The sequence below is a fragment of the Ostrea edulis genome, chromosome 5 (genome assembly GCF_947568905.1).
Source record: "Ostrea edulis chromosome 5, xbOstEdul1.1, whole genome shotgun sequence".
NCBI classification, from domain to species: domain Eukaryota; kingdom Metazoa; phylum Mollusca; class Bivalvia; order Ostreida; family Ostreidae; genus Ostrea; species Ostrea edulis.
The window spans coordinates 5,073,545-5,094,610 of record NC_079168.1 but is presented as its reverse complement, the minus strand read 5'-3'; the positions used below and the strand labels follow the sequence as shown (position 1 = coordinate 5,094,610).

At 35.4% G+C, this 21,066-nt stretch overlaps 2 protein-coding genes across 14 annotated transcripts in view; both read right to left on the bottom strand.

Annotated features, from left to right (window-relative positions):
• LOC125649275 (tyrosine-protein kinase CSK-like) overlaps positions 1–13,963 on the bottom strand; it is a 40,058-nt gene extending 26,095 nt beyond the window's left edge. The window contains exons 1-5 of one of the 11 annotated variants that reach the window (XM_048876694.2): positions 13,850–13,963; positions 9,100–9,161; positions 5,820–5,942; positions 1,905–2,005; positions 133–358 (exon numbers count right to left, since the gene is read on the bottom strand). In XM_048876694.2, the coding sequence (XP_048732651.1) occupies positions 133–358; positions 1,905–2,005; positions 5,820–5,942; positions 9,100–9,123 (474 nt within the window). In that variant the 5' untranslated portion in view covers positions 9,124–9,161; positions 13,850–13,963. Of the gene's footprint in view, positions 1–132; positions 359–1,904; positions 2,006–5,819; positions 5,943–9,099; positions 9,162–10,376; positions 10,476–13,657 lie in introns of those variants that run through there. The other 10 variants (XM_056167091.1, XM_056167093.1, XM_056167092.1 and 7 more) reach the window with 10 other exon arrangements.
• Positions 13,964–16,494: 2,531 nt separating this feature from the next.
• LOC125652707 (uncharacterized) lies at positions 16,495–20,787 on the bottom strand. Of its 3 annotated transcripts, XM_048882070.2 has the most exons (3): positions 20,116–20,787; positions 17,453–17,513; positions 16,815–16,932 (listed from the first exon to the last, which is right to left on the bottom strand). In XM_048882070.2, the coding sequence occupies exons 1-2, from the start codon at positions 20,785–20,787 to the stop codon at positions 17,487–17,489; spliced, it is 699 nt and encodes a 232-aa protein (XP_048738027.1). In that variant the 3' UTR covers positions 16,815–16,932; positions 17,453–17,486. The 3 variants fall into 3 exon arrangements, with proteins under 3 accessions (XP_048738025.1, XP_048738027.1, XP_048738026.1); XM_048882068.2 differs by lacking the exon at positions 17,453–17,513 and having other exon boundaries at positions 16,495–16,932; XM_048882069.2 differs by lacking the exon at positions 17,453–17,513 and having other exon boundaries at positions 16,815–16,985.
• Positions 20,788–21,066: the final 279 nt, after the last annotated feature.

The following is a 21,066-nucleotide window of genomic DNA, read 5'->3' as shown; positions in this document are numbered from 1 at the left end:
ATTTCAACCCCTACATTGAAGAAAAAAAAGATGTTTGTACATTTTATTTTTCCCTTCACTGTATATATACACATACATGTATACATTTCTCCCTCTCTACTGGCATATTCAGGACAGTATGAGCTACAATACCTCCACAAGCTGTATTAAGTTATCGAACAAACAGTCACCACCGTCCACCTCCAATTTGTTGCTTTTAGCAATAATTCTATAATGATCCACCATGCCATCAAAGTAAATGGACAGAGAATAGTCCCCTTGAAAATGGACACTGTCCCTAATGAGGAAATCCCCCTCCTCCCGGAAATTATTTAACATGGCTTCTGCTTCCTCACGGGATATTTTACCGTGATACCAACTGAAAGAGCAGAGGGAATCCAGCAAAACAAGTGTATGTGTACAATACAATAGTCTGAACGTTAAAGGACTAGGTTCTATGACAGCCATTTCTGGCCCTGAAAACCAAACATTCTTCAATTTCTCTGAAATTTAGTCAATTCCATGTTGAAATAGTCAGAAATTAAAACAAACAAGATGTGTTTGTGAAACACAAATGCCCCCGATAATGGCCAATTCCGAAGATGGCCAAGGTCACAAGGGCAAATATCTTGGTACCAGTAGAAAGATCTTGTCAAGAGAAATGCTCATGTACAATATGAAAGCCCTAATATTTACCATTTAGAAGTTATGACCAATGTAAAACAAAAATTAAAAGTAGGTCAAATGTCAAGGTCAAAAGGTTCAATACCAACGGAAAAGTCTTATAACAAGGAATACTCATGTGAAATATCAAAGCTCTATCTCTTACTGTTCAAAAGTTATTTGCAAGGTTTATGTTTTCAAAAAGTAGGTCAAACTCCAAGGTCAAGGTCACAGGGTCAAAAATGTTGGTATCCACGGAAAGACCTTGTCACAAGGAATACTCATGTGAAATATCAAAGCTCTATCTCTTATTGTTCAAAAGTTATTAGCAAGGTTAAAGTTTTCAAAAAGTAGGTCAAACTTCAAGGTTAAGGTCACGGGGTCAAAAATGTTGGTACCCACGGAAAGGTCTAGTCACAAGGAATACTCATGTGAAATATCAAAGCTCTATCACTTACTGTTCAAAAGTTATTAGCAAGGTTAAAGTTTCAGACAGAATGACAGAATTACAGAATGACAGACAGGACAAAAACAATATGCCCCCTGATCTTCGATCTCGGGGGCATAAAAAGTATATTTTTCGTAATATGATTCCTCTTTTGGCATATGATTGCTGTCTGTAATGTCACACAATGTAAATCCATCATACAATGCTAAAACTAAAATGGTTAGTTTTGTATATTTTACGGATTCAAAAATAATTTTCTACCAGTTTAATCATCTATATAGTTTTAAATTACAGTTGCAACATGGACCAAATTAGATGACACTACATCTATAAATCTAGTCCTTTGCTATTATGAGAATATTCTTCATACATACTTCTGGCCTCAAGACCATAAACAGAAAATATTCATATTAGTCTAAATTTCAAATCCAGCTAACTTTTGAAATAATTTTCATAAACAAATAAAATTTTCATTAAATGTTTGCCTTTGATTTTTTTTATAAACCTGAAGTTTTTTTTTTAAACATCTGTGCTAGATGAATCTTAAGATAAAACTCAGTTTATGGTCTAGGGGCCTGATCTTAAGATAAAACTCAGTTTATGGTCTAGGGGCCTGATCAGTCCTTGAACTCTTCACAGTTAAAATCATTTCTACTTCTATATCTTAGTAATTTCTCAAAACTTCAGAATTTTTTTCACCAAACCTTTATATATTTAATGAGACTTCAACCTGTGTGGATTTGTGTAACATTATACTTGAGACACTAACAGATCTGTTACCATGGTTACTGGTCTACAGTGAGGGGATACTTACGGCATGGCCTGTAAATGGACCTCTCTCCTTTTCTGTACATACGTCGCTGGTACCATTCCTTCTTTACCATGGTCATTTTTACCTTTATACCAATTAGGATCCTATAAAACAAAAGAAATCAAGACTTAATTCAAATTCTATGAAGGCTACAAGGACTCCATTCATTCAATAATTTCCTTTTTGTTTAATTTACATCATCTTTATTTAGTGATACTTTTCTGATGCTGAACATATAGTAGCAATATCAAAATGGCCGTGACCATGGCGACAACATAGTCTGATAAACCAGCACTTGTGTACATATTAGTGTTATAAAATCAGATAAATATCACTATCAATAATCCAAATTGGAAGCAAACTATTTGATTGATTGAAAACAAATCGAAAACTTGTGACAAAATTGTAAATTGTGTCCATTTATTTAATTAGTTTTTAACTTTTCAATCAGACATTTTCCTTTTACAGATGAATAAAAAATAAAGTTTTGATATCTGTTTCTTCCTTCTGCAAATAACAAAGTTACTTGTTAATTACTGAATTTTCCTTTTGTTGGCCACCGTTTGCAACGGATGTACTCGACCCATTACTTGTAAGTTACTAAGTTTTCCTTTGTTTACAATTGATGCACACTGGATTCAACATTAATTTCATGTGCAGGATGCTTATCCAAATGAAACTGAAGATTTGTAAAGCATACAGATGAATCTGATATCAACTGACAGTAACCATACTAATCATTCCGGACGAGTCTGATATCGCCTGACAGTGACCGTACTAATCATTCCGGACGAGTCTGATATCGCCTGACAGTAACCGTACTAACTAATCATTCCGGACGAGTCTGATATCGACTAATCATTCTGGACGAGTTTGATATCACCTGACAGTAACCGTACTAACTATTCATTCGGGACGAGTCTGATATTAACTAATCATTCCGGACGAGTCTGATATTGCCTGACAGTGACCGTACTAACTAATCATTCCGGAAGAGTCTGATATCGACTGACAGAAACCGTACTAACTAATCATTCCGGACGAGTCTGATATCGCCTGACAGTAACCGTACTAACTGTAATCATTCCGGATAAGTCTGATATGGACTAATCATTCCGGATGAGTCTGATATTGACTAATCATTCCGGGCGAATCTGATATTGACTGACAATGACTGTAATAACTAGTCATTCCGGACAAGTCTGATTTTGACTGACAATGACCGTAATAATAACTAATCATTCTGGGCGAGTTTGATATCGCCTAACAGTGACCGTACTAACTAATCATTCCGGACGAGTCTGATATCGACTGACAGTGACCGTACTAACTAATCATTCCGGACGAGTCTGATATCGCCTGACAGTGACCGTAATAACTAATCATTCCGGACGAGTCTGATATCGACTGACAGTGACTGTAATAACTAATTATTCCAGATGAGTCTGATATCGTCTAATCATTCCGGACGAGTCTGATATCGACTGACAGTAACCTTACTAACTACCGGGCGAGTAAGACGATATACATTACCATTACACAATGTATTTCATTACTTGGTATTTTAGTTTTAAAACAATTTTATTCCAATGAATATTGATCATTATGATCATTGTAAGACTTTAACAGGGTGTTCTTAGTTTTACTTTTGTTTGCTTTGCATATGATTGCTAGCCAAGTCTAACAATGTCCATCATCATGAAGTTTTTATTACTTTTCTTCCCAAATCAAGACCCGAGATCTGGCACCCCCTGGGAGAGGATACAATACACCCTCCTCTTCCTAAATCTAAACCCGAGATCTGGCGCCCCCTGGGAAAGGATACAAATTACAAGTTCATTCTACACTTTACATCATATTGAATTCCCATTTAGTTTTATCATAAGAGTGACTTCCCTTTAAAAGTAACTCGGTGAATAAACTTAATGAGATTAAGTGTTTCAAAGACAATCTAGCGCATGCTTCGCTATCAATAGTCTGTGACGTGCAACCTTTAATGACAATTTTTCCATCGTCAGCAACAAATGTTTCAACACTAGTATGCACCAAAGAGTACCAAACGTCAAATACTAGGGCTGAAACGATACGTCCCCTTCACGATACGATACATATTGCAATACTTATGCCATGATTCAATATTTTCAATACGATACAATTTACAGAAGAAACCAATAATAACATTGAAGAAAAAATTAATTACCAAGAATCAAAATCTTAATTTCAAAAGCAAAATATTTCCAAACTGCCAAACAGTAAGACACCTGTTGGCTCTGTAGTTTAAACTAATAAAGTTCATTATTATTTTCATCAACCTCAAGGCAAACAACATTCTAAACTTTATTCAACGCCATTTTGTCCCTCGTGCAGGTAAAAATAATAAGTACAGGCCGAGCCTGATGTATTTTACTGAACCCGTTTGTATTAAACATATCGAACCGAACATCGAGGCCATGAATCAAACATTGAATCGAGCGTTTATATTGAACAGTATCGATATTTCGGTGAATTGTTTCAGCCCTATCAAATACAGCAAAGTGTGGTTTACCTATTGTAGGGTTTAATAATCTGCACATTGCAATTTCTGCGATGAAAGACTAATTAATAATAAATTTCTGGTCGGCTTGCATTCCTTACAACTCAAAATTTGTTGGGGACTCGAACCCCTCCTCCCACCCCCATCGAGTCCTAGACTCATCCTCACAAAACCCTGATTAGAAATAGGTTAGGTATTTCAATAACATTATTATAGTCATATTCTATCTTAATTAGTATACACTAAAGGACTTCACATCGACCTATCCAATCTTAACCATCATTCCTGGGACACATAATGGGAGGATGTCACATTCTGTCTCTGCTGAACACGTGTATCTACAGTGCCTTCAATAAGAGGGGACACATAATGGGAGGATGTCACATTCTGTCTCTGCTGAACACGTGTATCTACAGTGCCTTCAATAAGAGGGGACACATAATGGGAGGATGTCACATTCTGTCTCTGCTGAACACGTGTATCTACAGTGCCTTCAATAAGAGGGGACACATAATGGGAGGATGTCACATTCTATCTCTGCTGAACACGTGTATCTACAGTGCCTTCAATAAGAGGGAACACGTAATGGGAGGATGTCACATTCTATAGCAGTACAGAAGTAGCATAAGCATTACTGCATATACTGTAAAGAGCTTTTTAATTTTGCCGGGCTAAAATTTCACGATTTTCATCATTGAATATTTCACAATGGCTTAAATTTCGTGGATAAACCCCGTTTAGATGACCTCATACCCCCAAATACTTTGAACAGCATTTTGCGATGGTTTTATTTTTGCTATCATTAATATAATCGCGAATATAGCAAAAATAAAACCCAAGCATATATCTCCTCCTTTACAGAATGTAATTGGCTGGAGCATTCTACTACTAGGCAAAAATGAAATTTTATTTGTTTGGCATAGCTGGCTCACTAAAATCTCTATGATCTGAATATATTTTATTGATCTTTTATCTACCCAATTTTTTTTTCCATGTATCAATGTGACATTTTTTGAACATGTATATTCAAAAAGTATATGCAAAGTCAAATCAAATCATCTGGGTGCTTTAAAAATTTTATCTCTTCTCAGTCTTTTCTGTTACCTGAATAAAATTATAAACAAATAAAATTTCAAAAATGCAAAGATAACAACATATTTACTCTTTTTTTTTTTTTCCCTGATTTATGTTTAGGGTCAAATTATTTGGACTAACCCTCAATCTCAAACCCCCCAAAAAAATATTTTACTACCTACTGACTTTATAGCACCATCAGGTGTTAGTCTGCCACCAACAATTACATTTTATTACTTGCACAGTAATGAAGTCCAACATGTGTAAAGAGTTTTAAAACATCTGAACAACTTGGAATAAATCGAACTTACCTTTGTGGATTGTATAATGGTTATAACGTCTCCTTTCCTGAATGGTAAATCATCGGGTGAAGATCCATCAAAGTTATAATTAGCCACAACCTGGGTACCCTTTGGCCATGTCTCTTGATTCTGCTTTTGAACAAAATTTGAATTGTAAATTCAGCACTTTATCATTATATATTGTACCATGATAAAGTCCTTATTTACCTTATTCATCTTACTTAGCAACCTAGTACCCTTATTAATATAACTCTCAACCCCATCCCTAAACTTTCTAAATTCTCAAATATTAAACCTCCCATAACATATTCTACATGACTTCTCTTATACTGGTAATAACTACTGTAGCTTTGTTTATTTACTAAGTTGTATTGATGATTTGAAATAATAAACCAACCATTATGGTAAAATCAAATAAAACTGAAGATATCTGGCCATTCTAGCCAAAATATCAATTGAATTCATGACTGTTGAACGAAATTTTTGTTGTTTTTATATATTACATTTGGGGAATTTTCACTCATACAGAGACCAGCTGTAGGTGAAATGCCACAAATTTTGACCTCTGCATGGTGTTCAAGGTCATTAATGACTGTGAAGTCAGAATGTGTATGATTGTATTTAGTGTATGATGGTTATCTAATTCAATAAGAACAAGAGATGTTTGTAAAACACATATGCCCCCCATGGTGCAAAATTGAAAAGGGTTATACACACACACATCATTTAATTGAGAGTAGTATCATCAATTCAAAATATTGAGCAGACAATATCTTCCTATGTCAAGAGTGGATTGACCATGTGACCTAAAAATCAATAGGGGTCATCAACTCCTGAAGATGTACCAGTGTACCAAGTTTGATGTCTGTCAAGCAAAGGGTTCTCAAGATATTGAGCGGACAGTATATTCCTATGTACAGTTTAACCCTTGACCTTTGACCACACGTTCTCAAAATCAATAGGTGTCATCTTCTCCTGAAGATGTACCAATGTACCAAGTTTAATGTCTGTCAAGCAAAGGGTTCTCAAGATATGGAGCAGACAGTATATTCCAATGTCCAGTTTGACCCTTGACCTTTGATCATGTGATCTGAAAATCAATAGGGGTTGTCTTCTCCTGAAGACGTACCAGTGTACCACGTTTGATGTCTGTCAAGCAAAGGGTTCTCAAGATATTGAACGGACAGTATATTCCTATGTCCAGTTTGACCCTTGACCTTTAAACATGTGACCTCAAAATAAATAGGGGTAATTTTCTCCTGAAGATGTACCAGTGTACCAAGTTTGATGTCTGTCAAGCGAAGGGTTCTCAAAATATTGAACGGACAGTATATTCCTGTCTAGTGTGACCCTTGACCTTTGACCATGTGACCTCAAAATCAATAGTGGTCGTCTTCTCCTGAAGTCATATCAGTGTACCAAGTTTGATGTCTGTCAAGAAAAGGGTTCTCAAGATACTGAGCAGACAGTATATTCCCATATCAAGTTTGACCCTTGACCTTTGACCATGTGACCTCAAAATCAATAGATGTCATCTTCACTTGAAGATGTACCAGTGTATCAAGTTTGATGTCTGTCAAGCAAAGGGTTCTCAAGATATTTAACGGACAGTATATTCCTATGTCCAGTTTGACCCTTGACCTTTGACCATGTGACCTCAAAATCAATGGGGGTCATCTTCTTCTGAAGATGTACTGGCGTACCAAGTTTGATGTCTGTCAAGCAAAGGGTTCTCTTGACATTGAATGGTCAGTATATTCCTATGCCCAGTTTGACCCTTGACCTTTGACCATATGACCTCAAAATCAATAGGGGTCATCTACTCCTTAGGATGTACCAGTGTGCCATGTTTGATGTTTTTCAAGCAAAGGGTTCTCAAGATATTGAGCGGACATTATATTCTTATGTCCAGAGTAGATTGACCTTTTGACCTGAAAAACAATAGGGATCCTCTTCTACTCATAACTAACCCACATATGAAATATCATTATCATCAAGTGAATGGTTCTCAAGATATTGAGCGGACAACACATGGTCTACAGACCAACCGACCGACAGACAGACCCACCGACCGACAGGTGCAAAACAATATGCCCCCTCTTTTCATATATGCACTTTAAACGACGGCTTTTAAAATTGATTTCCTGAGGACTTCTTGTTCGACTTCTAAAGCCAAAATGAAAATGAATATTTGACTTTTACTTGTGTATGTCAAATTTTGAATGAAATATGGGTGCAAATCTGAAAAATATTTAAATACAGGGAACACTAAGGCACTTCCAAACTACTTGGACTAGTAAAAGCTTGCTCCGGTCTAGATTATTTTGTGTCAAGGTAGTCTGACTGTTTGTGTCAAAATATCACATTTAACTAAAAATCTGAGGTATATATAATTGAAATTTCTAAAATAACATAAAAGTTTGCAGTAACCTTATAATCTACAGTTATTTTGTTTTGTTTTCAATACTTAGATCGTCCCGTGGGGATCCGGGTTAAAATAGATCCTCAGTAACCCTTGCTTGTCGTACGAGGTGACTTAATGGGGTGGTCCTTCGGATGAGACTGCTAAAACTGAGGTCCCATGTCACGATAAAGATCCCTCCCTCAATGGCCGTAAGCACCGAGCATATGCCTAAATTTTGCAGCCCTTCACCGGCAAAGGTGATATCTCCATATGGGTAAAAGATTCTCGAAAGAGATGTTAAACAATATCAATCAATCAATACATAGATGTTCAACCAAGAGTTATCCTTTCTGTCATATTCTCTAATGTACTACGCCCTCTGGTGGTATATTGAACGTCAATTTCTTAACGACAACATCGTCAGTTAACTAGTCATCTCCACTGGGGCACGCCAAACAATTTGCTTGAAGGTGTGTCCAAACTATATGTTTTGATTGGCAAGAGATACTTGTGGGTTACCAACAATATACAACAACCACATCTAGGATATCACTTGCAAATATGACTTTGTTTTTGTTTTCGTAATACATTTCCTTCCTTAGTATTTTGTATTTCCTACATTTACATATTTATAAATATGCTGTATTTCATAATTTTTATTATCTTCCTCACTGGCTGTAGATAGATCTTGTCCCACTTTCACTTTCAGAGTAGCAGTGAATGCAACTTTTACACAGAATATATTGAAACCAAATGCCTTAATATGCTTTAGGAGTGTAAGTAGATTTCTTTGAATTATATTTGCACAATATAATGAAATTAAATCTACTACAACAAAAATAAATATTAAAGGTAAATAAATGAATAATGGGCTGTACAACTTACAGTATTATCCATGGGCATTGTCATGCAATAATCACTGCTTTATGATACATTCCATTCACAACCTACAATACACAAAACATCAGCAATTATAAACACTCATTGATCTGCATCTGAGATATTGCTATTAGTTCTATTCCGGCAATACACAAAGAAAGAAACATTTAGATATATATACAATAGACTGGAAGTTACAGGAAAACAGAATGAAACAAACACTTAAGATACATAATAGATAGAAAATTTTCAGGAAAATACAATGAAATAAACATCTAGATATAGACAATAGATAGGAAAGTTTCTGCAATACACAATGAAACTAGAACTGTCCTATAAATGGGACCCATACCCCCATCCCCACCCCGTAGGGCACAATGGATGGTGGAAAATGGTGAATTTGTGCTCATTAAAAAATAAACACATTCTTTTGACATGAAGATTGTTCAGAGCAATAAATGTAAATTCAGCAAGACTGTATATTCTGCAGTAGTGTGTTACTCAGAATATTGATGATATATATGCTTAATATCATTTCTGAATAATATCATATGAATAACTAATATTCGGCATACATGAGACAGAAAACGACACATCTTTTATTAACAAAATCATCCACAGACTGACAAATGGACTGATGATTCCATTATACCCTCTCCTAAACTAATGCAGTAGTCTCTGTGAAAAAACAGATCATTACATTAAAATATAAAAGAAAATTACTAAATCAATGAAGTTGAAAAAAAACACCCGTAAAATGATAATATCCATAATTTCCTTGAATGTTAATGAATCTCAATAAAAATGAAAAGGACACAACTTTGTTATATATACATAATCTATTATACGCTTTAGTTTGAACCAAATCTGCTCACTGCTTTTTAGAATATACTCTAGAAACTGACAACACCTCCTCATAATGAAAAAAATATATATCCATAACTTCCTTAAATATTAAAATATCTCAATAAAATAGCAGGTGGACAACTTCATTATTCATATAGAATAAAGTTTCAATGAAATTGGTGTTAAAGTTATCTTTTGAACGAATGTCTACAGACAAACATAATAAATACTTTTAGATATACAAATACAATAGGTAGCAATTTCCAGGAAAACAATAAAATAAACACTTAAGATACATAATGGATATAGGAAGAGTGTCCTAGAAAACACAATAAAACAAATACCTAGATACACAATAGACAAGAAGTTTCACCAATATACAATAAAATAAACACCTAGATAAGTTTCTTCAGTTAGAATGATCTAAATCCACTCACCCAACTCCAGTGCTTTGTTTCGTCTGGCAGTACAGACATGAACAGTACAGTTCTATTTTAATTTTCTTTATCGTGACTACACACTTGAGGCTTCAGCTTGATTTACAACAGCATTGTGCATATCTTGTAAGTACTGTAGTAATTTTATAATGTGTACAGTGATGCCATATGATATGTACTACAAAGGAATTATTACTGTGGAAATTTTATCAATTCCATTCAACGATTCCTTCAGAAAGAAACCCCCATGAAGATCCGTTCAAGTATCAAGAAGTTCAAGTTCACCAGGAAGTTCCTTTATTACCATGCAGGTAGAAAATGTAAACTCCCATGGCCATCCCCGACAGTTCAGTCACTAAAATACTTCCTTGTTTAGAATAACATTGTTATTATGGTACATACATGAACAGTGCACTCATGTTGCAAACACTGTATACAAAATATTTTACTGGTCGTATTCAGACACCAAATTTCTTTATTCTACGAATAAAATTTGCAACTTAATAGCATATGATATAAAAATATGTGACCTCAAAAATTTTACCCATTCTTTGACTTTAAGAATTTGCTTTAGTGTATCATTCATGAACACGGACAATGTGACAGCCCTTCAGACCGGCTACCTTTGTCTGTCAATCAGAAACCTTCAGACCGGGTACCTTTGTGTGTCACTCCAGAACCCTTCAGACCGGCTACCTTTGAGTGTCAATCAGAAACTTTCAGACCGGCTACCTTTGTGCGTCACTCCAGAAACCTTCAGACCGGCTACCTTTGTGTGTCAATCAGAAACCTTCAGACCGGTTACCTTTGTGTGTCACTCAAAACCCTTCAGACTGGCTACCTTTATGTGTCAATCAGAACCCTTCAGACCGGCTACCTTTGTGTGTCACTCAAAACCCTTCAGACCAGCTACCTTTGTGTGTCACTCAGAAACCTACAGACTGGATACCTTTCTGTCAGTGTGTCACACAGAAGCCTTCAGACCGGCTACCTTTGTGTGTCACTCAGAACCCTTCAGATTGGCTACCTTTTTGTGTCACACAGAAGCCTTCAGACTGACTACCTTTGTGTGTCAATTAGAAACCTTCAGACCGGCTACCTTTGTGTGTCACTCAAAACCCTTCAGACTGGCTACCTTTGTGTGTCACTCAGAAGCCTTCAGACTGGCTACCTTTGTGTGTCACTCAGAAGCCTTTAAACTGGCTACCTTTTTGTGCCACACAGAAGCTATGTACAGTACACACCTACTGACCAGTCACCTAGTATGCGTATGTACAGATTTCCTCAAAACATGCCAACTCAGACCTACAGTTGTATATAATGTAGTGATTGAACTATACTCAAAAGTCTTCATATTATAAACAGACGAAACACTACGTTAAGTAAAATCAGTTTTAATGATATCATTCGTTACAGTAGATGTAGGCATAAAAAAAAAGGTTACCATAACTGTTAATATCAACTATTATAAAAGCAGTTTTTTATTCCCAGATGACTGATGGAAATCAGTCCATAGCCATTAATTTCCAATATCAAGTAGTCACAATTTATTTATTCCCCCAGATGTATTTTATAACTGTTTGAAATCTTAGATCTGCTCAAAAATCATGCACAATGTCATAATGAGTAGTAAGCACTATTCAATTTTTCTCAGAATTCTCACTGGCAGTCCACCTATTAACCTACAAGCAGGCCATTCTTGAAATGTCTCCATAAGTGAAAGTTAATATATTTCCAAACGCCTATTTACAAATTAACTGTATAGGGTCACACAGAATTTAAGCAAATGTCACAATGAAAAATATCGGGATCAATCTTCTTGAAACAGGGGCAAGTCACTATGAATTACTTGGAGGTGATTTTGCTATTTGATTCCAGCATATCTGTTCATTATCTTAATATAAATAATTTCACATATAACCATCATCTTGGACCTAGGTTAATTATGAACTGAGCATTATATTCACATTCCAAATGCTCAGTTTTAAGTGAAATATCTTGTTAGTTGATTCATTTATACTATATGTTGCTGCGGACTTTGAGATATACATGAACAACAGACCTTCAACAATTACTGTAATCTCGACGACTTGAAGTCGATTATGCATCTCAATGACATAGACATTTCTCACACAAGTATAGTAGATGCACAAATACAATTCACCATTTCATATGCAACCATAAAATCATTTTTTGGAATAATATAACTAAAGACTTCTTGAACCCCGGTATACCCATTTACTCCCACTCCACTAGCCTTTCCCAAAGTTTGAAACTCAAATACAAAATTACCAGCCATATCCTATCATATGCCATCATTATATCACTGGTCAAGGAATCTCAAATGGTCAAAGAGGAGTGCTTGTAATAGTACATAACAAGTCTCCCTCTCCCTCTCATGTCCCATGTAATTAAGAGGAGTGCTTGTAATACATAACAGGTTTCTCTTTCCCTCTCATGCCCTATGTAATTAAATGTTTATGTGTTTCAATGTTTGTACTCAAAATCTACCAGATGCAAAATTATTTTCTTTACAACCATGGGTCTGATGTTGGGAGATCCTTTGGCATGTAGAGATTTTATGGACTAAGTGGAGTCTATAGTCTTAATGGAGGTTTAATATCTGACCAGTGACTCATTAATTAGCCATTGCATAACATGGGCAATGCTTGACTTAACTGGAGAACACTAAACACAATGTCTCTAAATACCTAAACAGTGTTCAATCCTGTTTAATGTGTAATTCATACATGCACATTTTGCATCATGCATACCTTGTGTATTTGTAATTATAATCCATCATGTTCATAATCAACACATCAGCATAATCTATTACATGTGTGTGTATATATATATATATATATATATATATATATATATATATAACAGGGAAAAAACACATCGAGAGAAACTACACATCACACTCTAGATCTATCAATGAAACACGACACTTCACATTTTTGACTAATAAAATAACCGTGACAAATGTCAGAAGGGGCTACCTCATGTACGGAACCCTAGAACACTTTTAAAACTGACTTTCAGCAAATATACATCTACACAGACGTTGGTCGGCATACCCATTACATGCAATCACACTTAGTCTACCTTTACAGCGTTCAAACATGCACAGATCTACTCTGCATGCTCATCTAGCACTTGGCGTTTTGTGATGCAGTCAGCTATAGTGTATAATTGTACTGCTACTAGAAATGACACGATAAATCAGAATTACTACTCCACAATAATTACATTGGTTCAAGAAGAAAATACTTCATTACTTTTTTAATTTCCCTTCCTGGATTCACAGTCAATTAAGTTCAGTTTGATATCTGTCCGCTCTCCCCGCCTGTCGCTTACCTACTCGTGTTATGTGTCCAAACTACTCATATAATCATCCTCAATCAAGATTCTTATTGTGATGATATATCCTCATGAACTACTGAAACATATTACAATCATATAGAACTTACTTTCCTTATTTTTCATTGCATTAGTCCAAAAACAGGAAGAGATGAATGTCGGCCATGTAACTTCCGACGCTTGCGCCACCTATGCCGAGGGATAACTCGCCAACACGATATTACGCGGGAACACAATGAGGCCTAGATCTAGTCTGTTTTTAGTGATTTTTTTTTTTAATCTTATTGATTTATTTTACAATTTATTTATAACCCACGAACTCAAATCACAGGATAACAAATCTTAAAATTTTACTCATTCTTGGAATTTGTAAATATGATACCGTTACCAAAAATGAGTTAAATTACAGCTAGCACAACAACATTTAAAAATGTTTTTAAAACATTTTCAAAAAGTTGCGAAAAAATGTTTTGAAAATGTTTAAATCATGTGATTTTGTATGGTTTTTTAAACATTGTTAAAACATTTTAATGAAATGTTTCAGCAAATGTTATCAAAACATTTTCTTAAAATGTTGCAAAAACATTAATAAAAATGTTTAAATCATGTGATTTTGTATGGTTTTTTAAACGTTTTAAAAACATTTTGAAATGTTTTATAGTAATGTTCTTCAAATGTGATAGAAAAACATTCTAAGTCATTGTACAGAAATATTGTTAAAATATATTTTGCAACATTTTGAAAGCATTTCTAAAATTATTTTTTCACATAATTTTGTATGGTATTTAAAATGTTTAAAAAACATAAACATTTTCTAACGACTGTTTCTTATTTACATATACATGACACACTTCAATAAAACATAACATAATTATTGTATTGTAGAAAAATTATTTATATACATTTTTTCTTCATAACAAAGACTTCAACTACAGTACTTGTTCAGAATTTCGGTACTACTAACATGTACCCTCCACCCTCTTGGATCTATCATAACTTGAAAGAAAATAATTGGATCCTCCTGTTCCGACAATATGCACATCTAAAAACAGCAATGAAGCATTGTACAAAGTTTCAAGTCTATCCAATAAGCGGTATAGGAGAAGCGTTCACGAGATTGTGTGACAGACAGAAAATACAAGAGGCCCATGCATGGGCCACATCGCTCACCTGGAAGACATTGGCCCTGTCATTGTTCTGACAGCAGTTGTGATTTTTACTTTTATTTTTAAAACTTACGTGTAAACTTCAACTTTTCTGGCCCAATGGTTCTTGAGAAGACTTTTGAATGACCTCGCCCTATTTTGGCCATTTTGTGATTATCTCCCCTTTGAAGGGGAAGCCACCCTTCATTTGAACAAACTTGAATTCCCTTTAACCATGGAGAATTTGTACCAAGTTTGACTGACCCAGTGATTCTGGAGAAGAAGATTTTCCTATTTATCAAAATGTAAAACTTTGATTCCCTATTGTGGCCCATCCCCACCCCCGGGGGCCATCATATGAACAAACTTCAATCAATCTGATTAAAACCAGATCTTCAATCCGCTCCTCTATTGGCCATGTCGCGACATGGCCAATAGAGGAGCGGATTGAAAATCTGGTTTTAATCAGATTGAAATTTCAATCTACTTCATATCAGAAAGCTGTGAATCTCCTCTCTTATGGCCCAGTGGTTCTTGAGAAGATTTTTAAAAAGTTTCCATATACATTCGCACGTAAAATGTCGATCCCCTATTGTGGTCCCACCCTATCCCTGGGGGATAATAATTTTGACAAACTTTTACATCCACTATGTCGGGAAGCTTTCGTGTAAATTTAAGCTTTTCTGGCCCAGTGGTTCTTAAGAAGAAAGTTTTTAATTGACCTCACACCATTTCTGTGATTATTTCCCCTTTAGAGAGGACATGGCCAATAATTTGAACAAACTTGAATCCCCTTCACCCTTTTTTGTTTTATTGAAGCGTTTCTCTGGGCAAAATGCTTTAAACTGTCAATCTCTATATAATCTAACAGCGCTCCTTCTACACATTGAATAAATTCTATGAGCATGGATTCTGCAGGCGATCCAGACCCCCCCCCCCCCCCCCCCTCCTGGAATATTGATATGTAATGGTGTTCAACTCATCAGTACACGCAGTGATACTTTGTGGAGCCACGCCCCAAACCTTTGAAGAATGTATCACTAATATACATCAATTCTCCGTTTAAAAGTAGACCGTTTTCAATGCATACAGTGTATGGCAGATTCGAAATATGCATATATGTCATTTCTATATGTCACGGACCTTTCGTAGCTTTAGTAAATATTCCATAGACTGCCGCTTTTGTAAATATTTCATAGACCGCCGCTAAATTGTAAAATTTATTTCATGAACCGCCGCTGTTGTAAATCAATATTTCCTAGATCGCCTCTGTTGTAATATTTCATGAACCGCCTCTGTTGTAAATCAATATTTCATAGTTCTCCTCTGTTGTTCATGAACCTCCGCTGTTGTAGATATTTCACGATCGAACCGCTGGTGTTGCAAATATATCTATACAGGCCGCCAGTGTTGTAAATATTCCATATAGACCGCCACTGTTGGACTAACATTAAGCGTTTTTGTAGACTCGTATGGCCATGGGATGTGTCTCCACTAGTAACTGCATAAAGCCCCCTCCTTTTTTTGCTGCTTGTGCAAATGTAGAACCTGAATGGCTCCCAGCTGGGGCCCTAGCAACTTCGGTCATACTGACATTCAAAAACTGCTTATAATGATTTATCTTTTATTATAACTTATTTCATTATACACAATTTCACTGAGTTACAATAATGCTATGTCGATATCTCTTGGAGAAATTTACATCGAACATCAATATATATATATACCTTGGTTTGGAATCTCATTGATTTATTCGATGATCATGGTGACAAAGTAACAAATATCATCCAAAATAATTAATACCCAAATGAGTATATTTACATGTATGGATGAAGAAAGTTTTTATATATCATTCATCTGCATTCATTTACATATAATATTCATTATAAACATTCAATAATTACGGAATAATTTAACTCTGAAAACAGTATTTACAACTAAAAACAATTTATTTATTTTTTTAACGACAGTCAGTAACGATCGTCCCAAGGGGGTCTCTTCTCTATCGGCACTGGGGCTTTTTCTCGCCGGACTCCCGATGTACCTTTCTGCAAATATTTTAAAAGGAGTCATGATAGTAGGTGATCGGGAGGATGTGCAGCTGAATGTGGAGAGAAAGTGATTTACCATTGAACATGCGTTAATATACGAATAAGAGAAGTATGAAGAAAGTATGAAAATTAAATAATCATAAGTACATAATTTGCTATACAAGATTTAAATCATTTTATGAGTACTTTCTCAACAGATCTACAGTAATTCATTACATCTATATATTATTCGATTACCCTCTGTATCAATCGTTCACAAATCGATAGAGGAAAGTAGACATCGTTCTAACCCGGACCACCCCAGGTCTCATCACGACCACTCAATGTCGCAAAAACAAATACTAAAGCTTGTATATAGGTGAAAATGCAACCCGTACCATACCCAACACGAAAACTGGTGCAATAAAACTGAAATTAGCCCCAAACGGATCGATATTGATGTGTACCTGGCATAGACGAAACAAAACACACTAAAACTGTTTATGCCAGTGCATGCAGGATCACGCGAAACAAATACCGAAATTGTTGATAGGGCACGACACCACGCATTGTCATTCCTCGTCTGATCGAGGAAGTGTCTGCAAAAATGGGTCAATACCTTAATTGTAATGATAAAGTACATTATCACTCGTGAAACGACTGTGAAAAACATGTTTATATCTCGATAATCTATTAAATCAAGTAATTGTTTAATACATTGTATAAATATACTTCAAAATTATATCTATATATGCGAATATATAGGTTGCAATAAATACATGTACAGTCAAACCTGTATTAAGAGACCGTCCAACGGAGAATGGAAAAAAGGTCACATAAGACAGGTGGTCTCTTAATACAGGTTGCCTATTTTCCGCAGTTAATTGATACAATTTCGCAAATAATTTGTACAATGGAGAAAATGACTACATGTATTTGGAATTTATCATTAAGAATATCAAGTACGGTTTAGATAGTTGTAAAATAAAATTAATAATACACTGTAGTTAAAAATCTAGAATGCAATGTGTTGTATAATGATTTATTATTCATAAAAAATTACATTTAATCTGTTTAAGAATGATAAACATGCATTTCATATTACACATTTAAATGAGATTTAAATCTCATTTATGAACTGCATGTAAATTTTCTAAAATTTATAAACACTTTGTTGTAAAGAGTATTCATGTGTAGCCTACTTGTACACTGTAACTAAAAAATGCAATGCTTGTGGTAAGAAAGCAAATGATGAAGTGTTGTGTCTCTTTTTGTACAATACATGCTGGAAATATGTTATTCAATATGAGAAACATTAACTAAATCACAATATCCATTGTACATGCACAGCAAATCTTTTAAGCTTTGAACTAATGCAGACAACTTTCTTGAACTCGGACGTGTCAAATACTCGGGACATGTAGACGTGAGCCGCTAGTTCCGGTCATTATTCTGGAAACCTCGAGTATCTCGTGCAGGAAAACTGTGAATACTCCGTTTAAAATTTCAGTCTTAAGCACAATATTTACCTGATTTATATCGCAATCGGGCAATTTTTTCACATAATGGTATTACAAGTGGTAGATTTTCATTTCCGATCTAGCGTATCTGGCACTTCTTATAATTTGTCGAAATTCACACTTTCAAATACACCGGCCTCGATTCCCTGATCCTTGATTTTGTTAAATAAACAACAACTTGGGTTTTATTAATTACCACACACGACCCTGCATGTTAACAGATTGGGTATAATAATCAATTCAGAGGGCCTACTAAACAAGATCACCGCCAAACAATGCGTTATAAAACGAAAGTGTTAGGGGCGATAATTCTCAGAATAGTCGGCTCAACCAAAATCGAAAGTAGTAATCACGCTGTAATCGAAAAATGTACAGTCGTTAAATAGAGGTAAAATTTCGTGAAAATACACGAAAATGTTGTAAAAATCATGGTCGTTGGTCGCGTCAGACAGGTGGTCGTTTAATACAGGTACAATATATAGAGTACTTAACGTCTTGGGGAGGAACTTTTTATGGTCACGTACGACAGTGAGTCGCTTAATACAGTTGGTCGCTATGGCAGTTTTGACTGTACATACATGTACAAGCTAGCTTATATCAAACTTAATCCATATATTGTCCCGTGTATTACAAGTCGTAAACATTAGTGTTACACGTATAAGTATGAAAACGCATGTATCAAAACATTTATCCCATTAAAGTTCGTTTTTTTTTAATGGTTATAGCTGTTTATATCTGCATGTTAAGCCTCCAATGAAGGTGTGAATCGAATACTTGACATGAGAAAATGACAACTGCTGAGAATATTACCATGCACATGAAGAAACACATGTGAAACTGCATACATGAAAACAATTTTACACATGCTCTCTGTGCTAAATATGTCACTATAGTACATATGCAACTATATTTATTTATTCCAAATCAAGGCTCTTTTGGGTGTACAACATGCATGGCCATCAAACAGTACACACATGTACAAATGTGATTTTTGTATACAGCACTTTTTAACATACTTGGTCATTTTTTACATAGGTATTTGATAATAAAAATACCTTTTTTTCTTCAAATTCCGTATAGAAGATACATTATATTGCCCCCTTGATCCATTCACAAAGGGATAAGAGAACATCAGTAATTTTACTATATGTATAACTACACACATATATAATGTACTTGTAAGCTCTTTACATCGTTTAAAAATCTTGAACTCAAACTGTCGCAAGTTTACAAAGATAAACGCAGAGAATTGCAGATGTCCATATTGTTAAAAGCTATTGTAAACATATGGGACCTCGAAGAGGGTTTTAAATTCTTGATTGTTCTTAAGATCGTACTGGTTTAACTTTTAAACTTATTATGTGTGCGTATTTACTTTAATACTTAAGTAATCCGTTAACACAAAAGAAAATTTGTCTGCTGTAATCTAAATGATTTATTTATTGTTTGTTTTGATTTGTCATATATTAACATGTTGAACAATTCTATTACTCATGGAAATTTCTGTTACAAAATGTAATCTCCCTAATATGTGTAACAAAGAAATATGCATTGAATAGATTATCTGATCGAAAATGATAAGAATAAAATAAAATACTCATTGAAAACCCAGTTACATGTAAAACAGTTTCGCGTCATTTTACGCCTCAGTCAAATATTGAAGGTAAATGAAATGTTGTACCTTTATAGAAGATCCTGGTTTCTGAACACTGGTCCGGGATACCCCAGACCCAACCCTATCCCTTTTCCACACAACATCCCCCGACATAGCCCCGCCCTGCTTTCTCACGCCGGAACGACCAGACGAGGCCGCCAGTGGGGCTCTTCTGTTTAATTTCGCACTATATATTGCAGACGCCACTCGTGGATTTTGTTCAGTGTCGGTTTTTATTGGGGGTAAAGGATCCTTCTTCGGTATATCCAGGCCGCCAGACGCTGATTGGTCCTCGTTTGCTGTTGACGAGCGACCCTCTTTGGACGATCCCGGTACAACCACAACCATTTGATTTAGTATTGCTTGATCTGCTGCATCTAGTACCTGTCCCTCGTCTCGCCGTCGTAAAACTTCTTTAAGTTTTTTATTGATATTATACGCTTCCTGTAACAGAACGTCCGTATCCTCATCTGTTAAATTGACAGTTTCTAACATCGTCATGACTTCTTCTGGATTTGCCAAATTAAAGTTGTACAGCTGATTAGGTGGAAGTCCATTGCTTCTCGCAGATTCCACGGCCGCTAGCTCCTCCAGGCTTTTTTCTGAATTTACAGTACATTCTGTCCCTTCTAAAACGATACCAGACTCGGGTGACAATCTCCCCAAATTGCGTGGTGGACTTTCATCACCCATGCTCATCCTTTTCTTTGCTAAAACACATCCATTATAGTTGTGACACTGTGAAGTTTACGTATGAATATTTTAAATCCCTTTGCCAAAGAGCGTCATTCGAAACGGAAGTTTTTGTTCTTCGAACGCCCTCTGGTGTGTATACTCATGGCAAAATAATTCAAGCATTACAATATTCCTGCAAATATGCAAACAATACGTGTGCATATTCTGGGAATAAAATAGTATGATTTGATATTTTAATCACTATTTATCACAATTTCACACCAAAAGTAACCATGGATACAA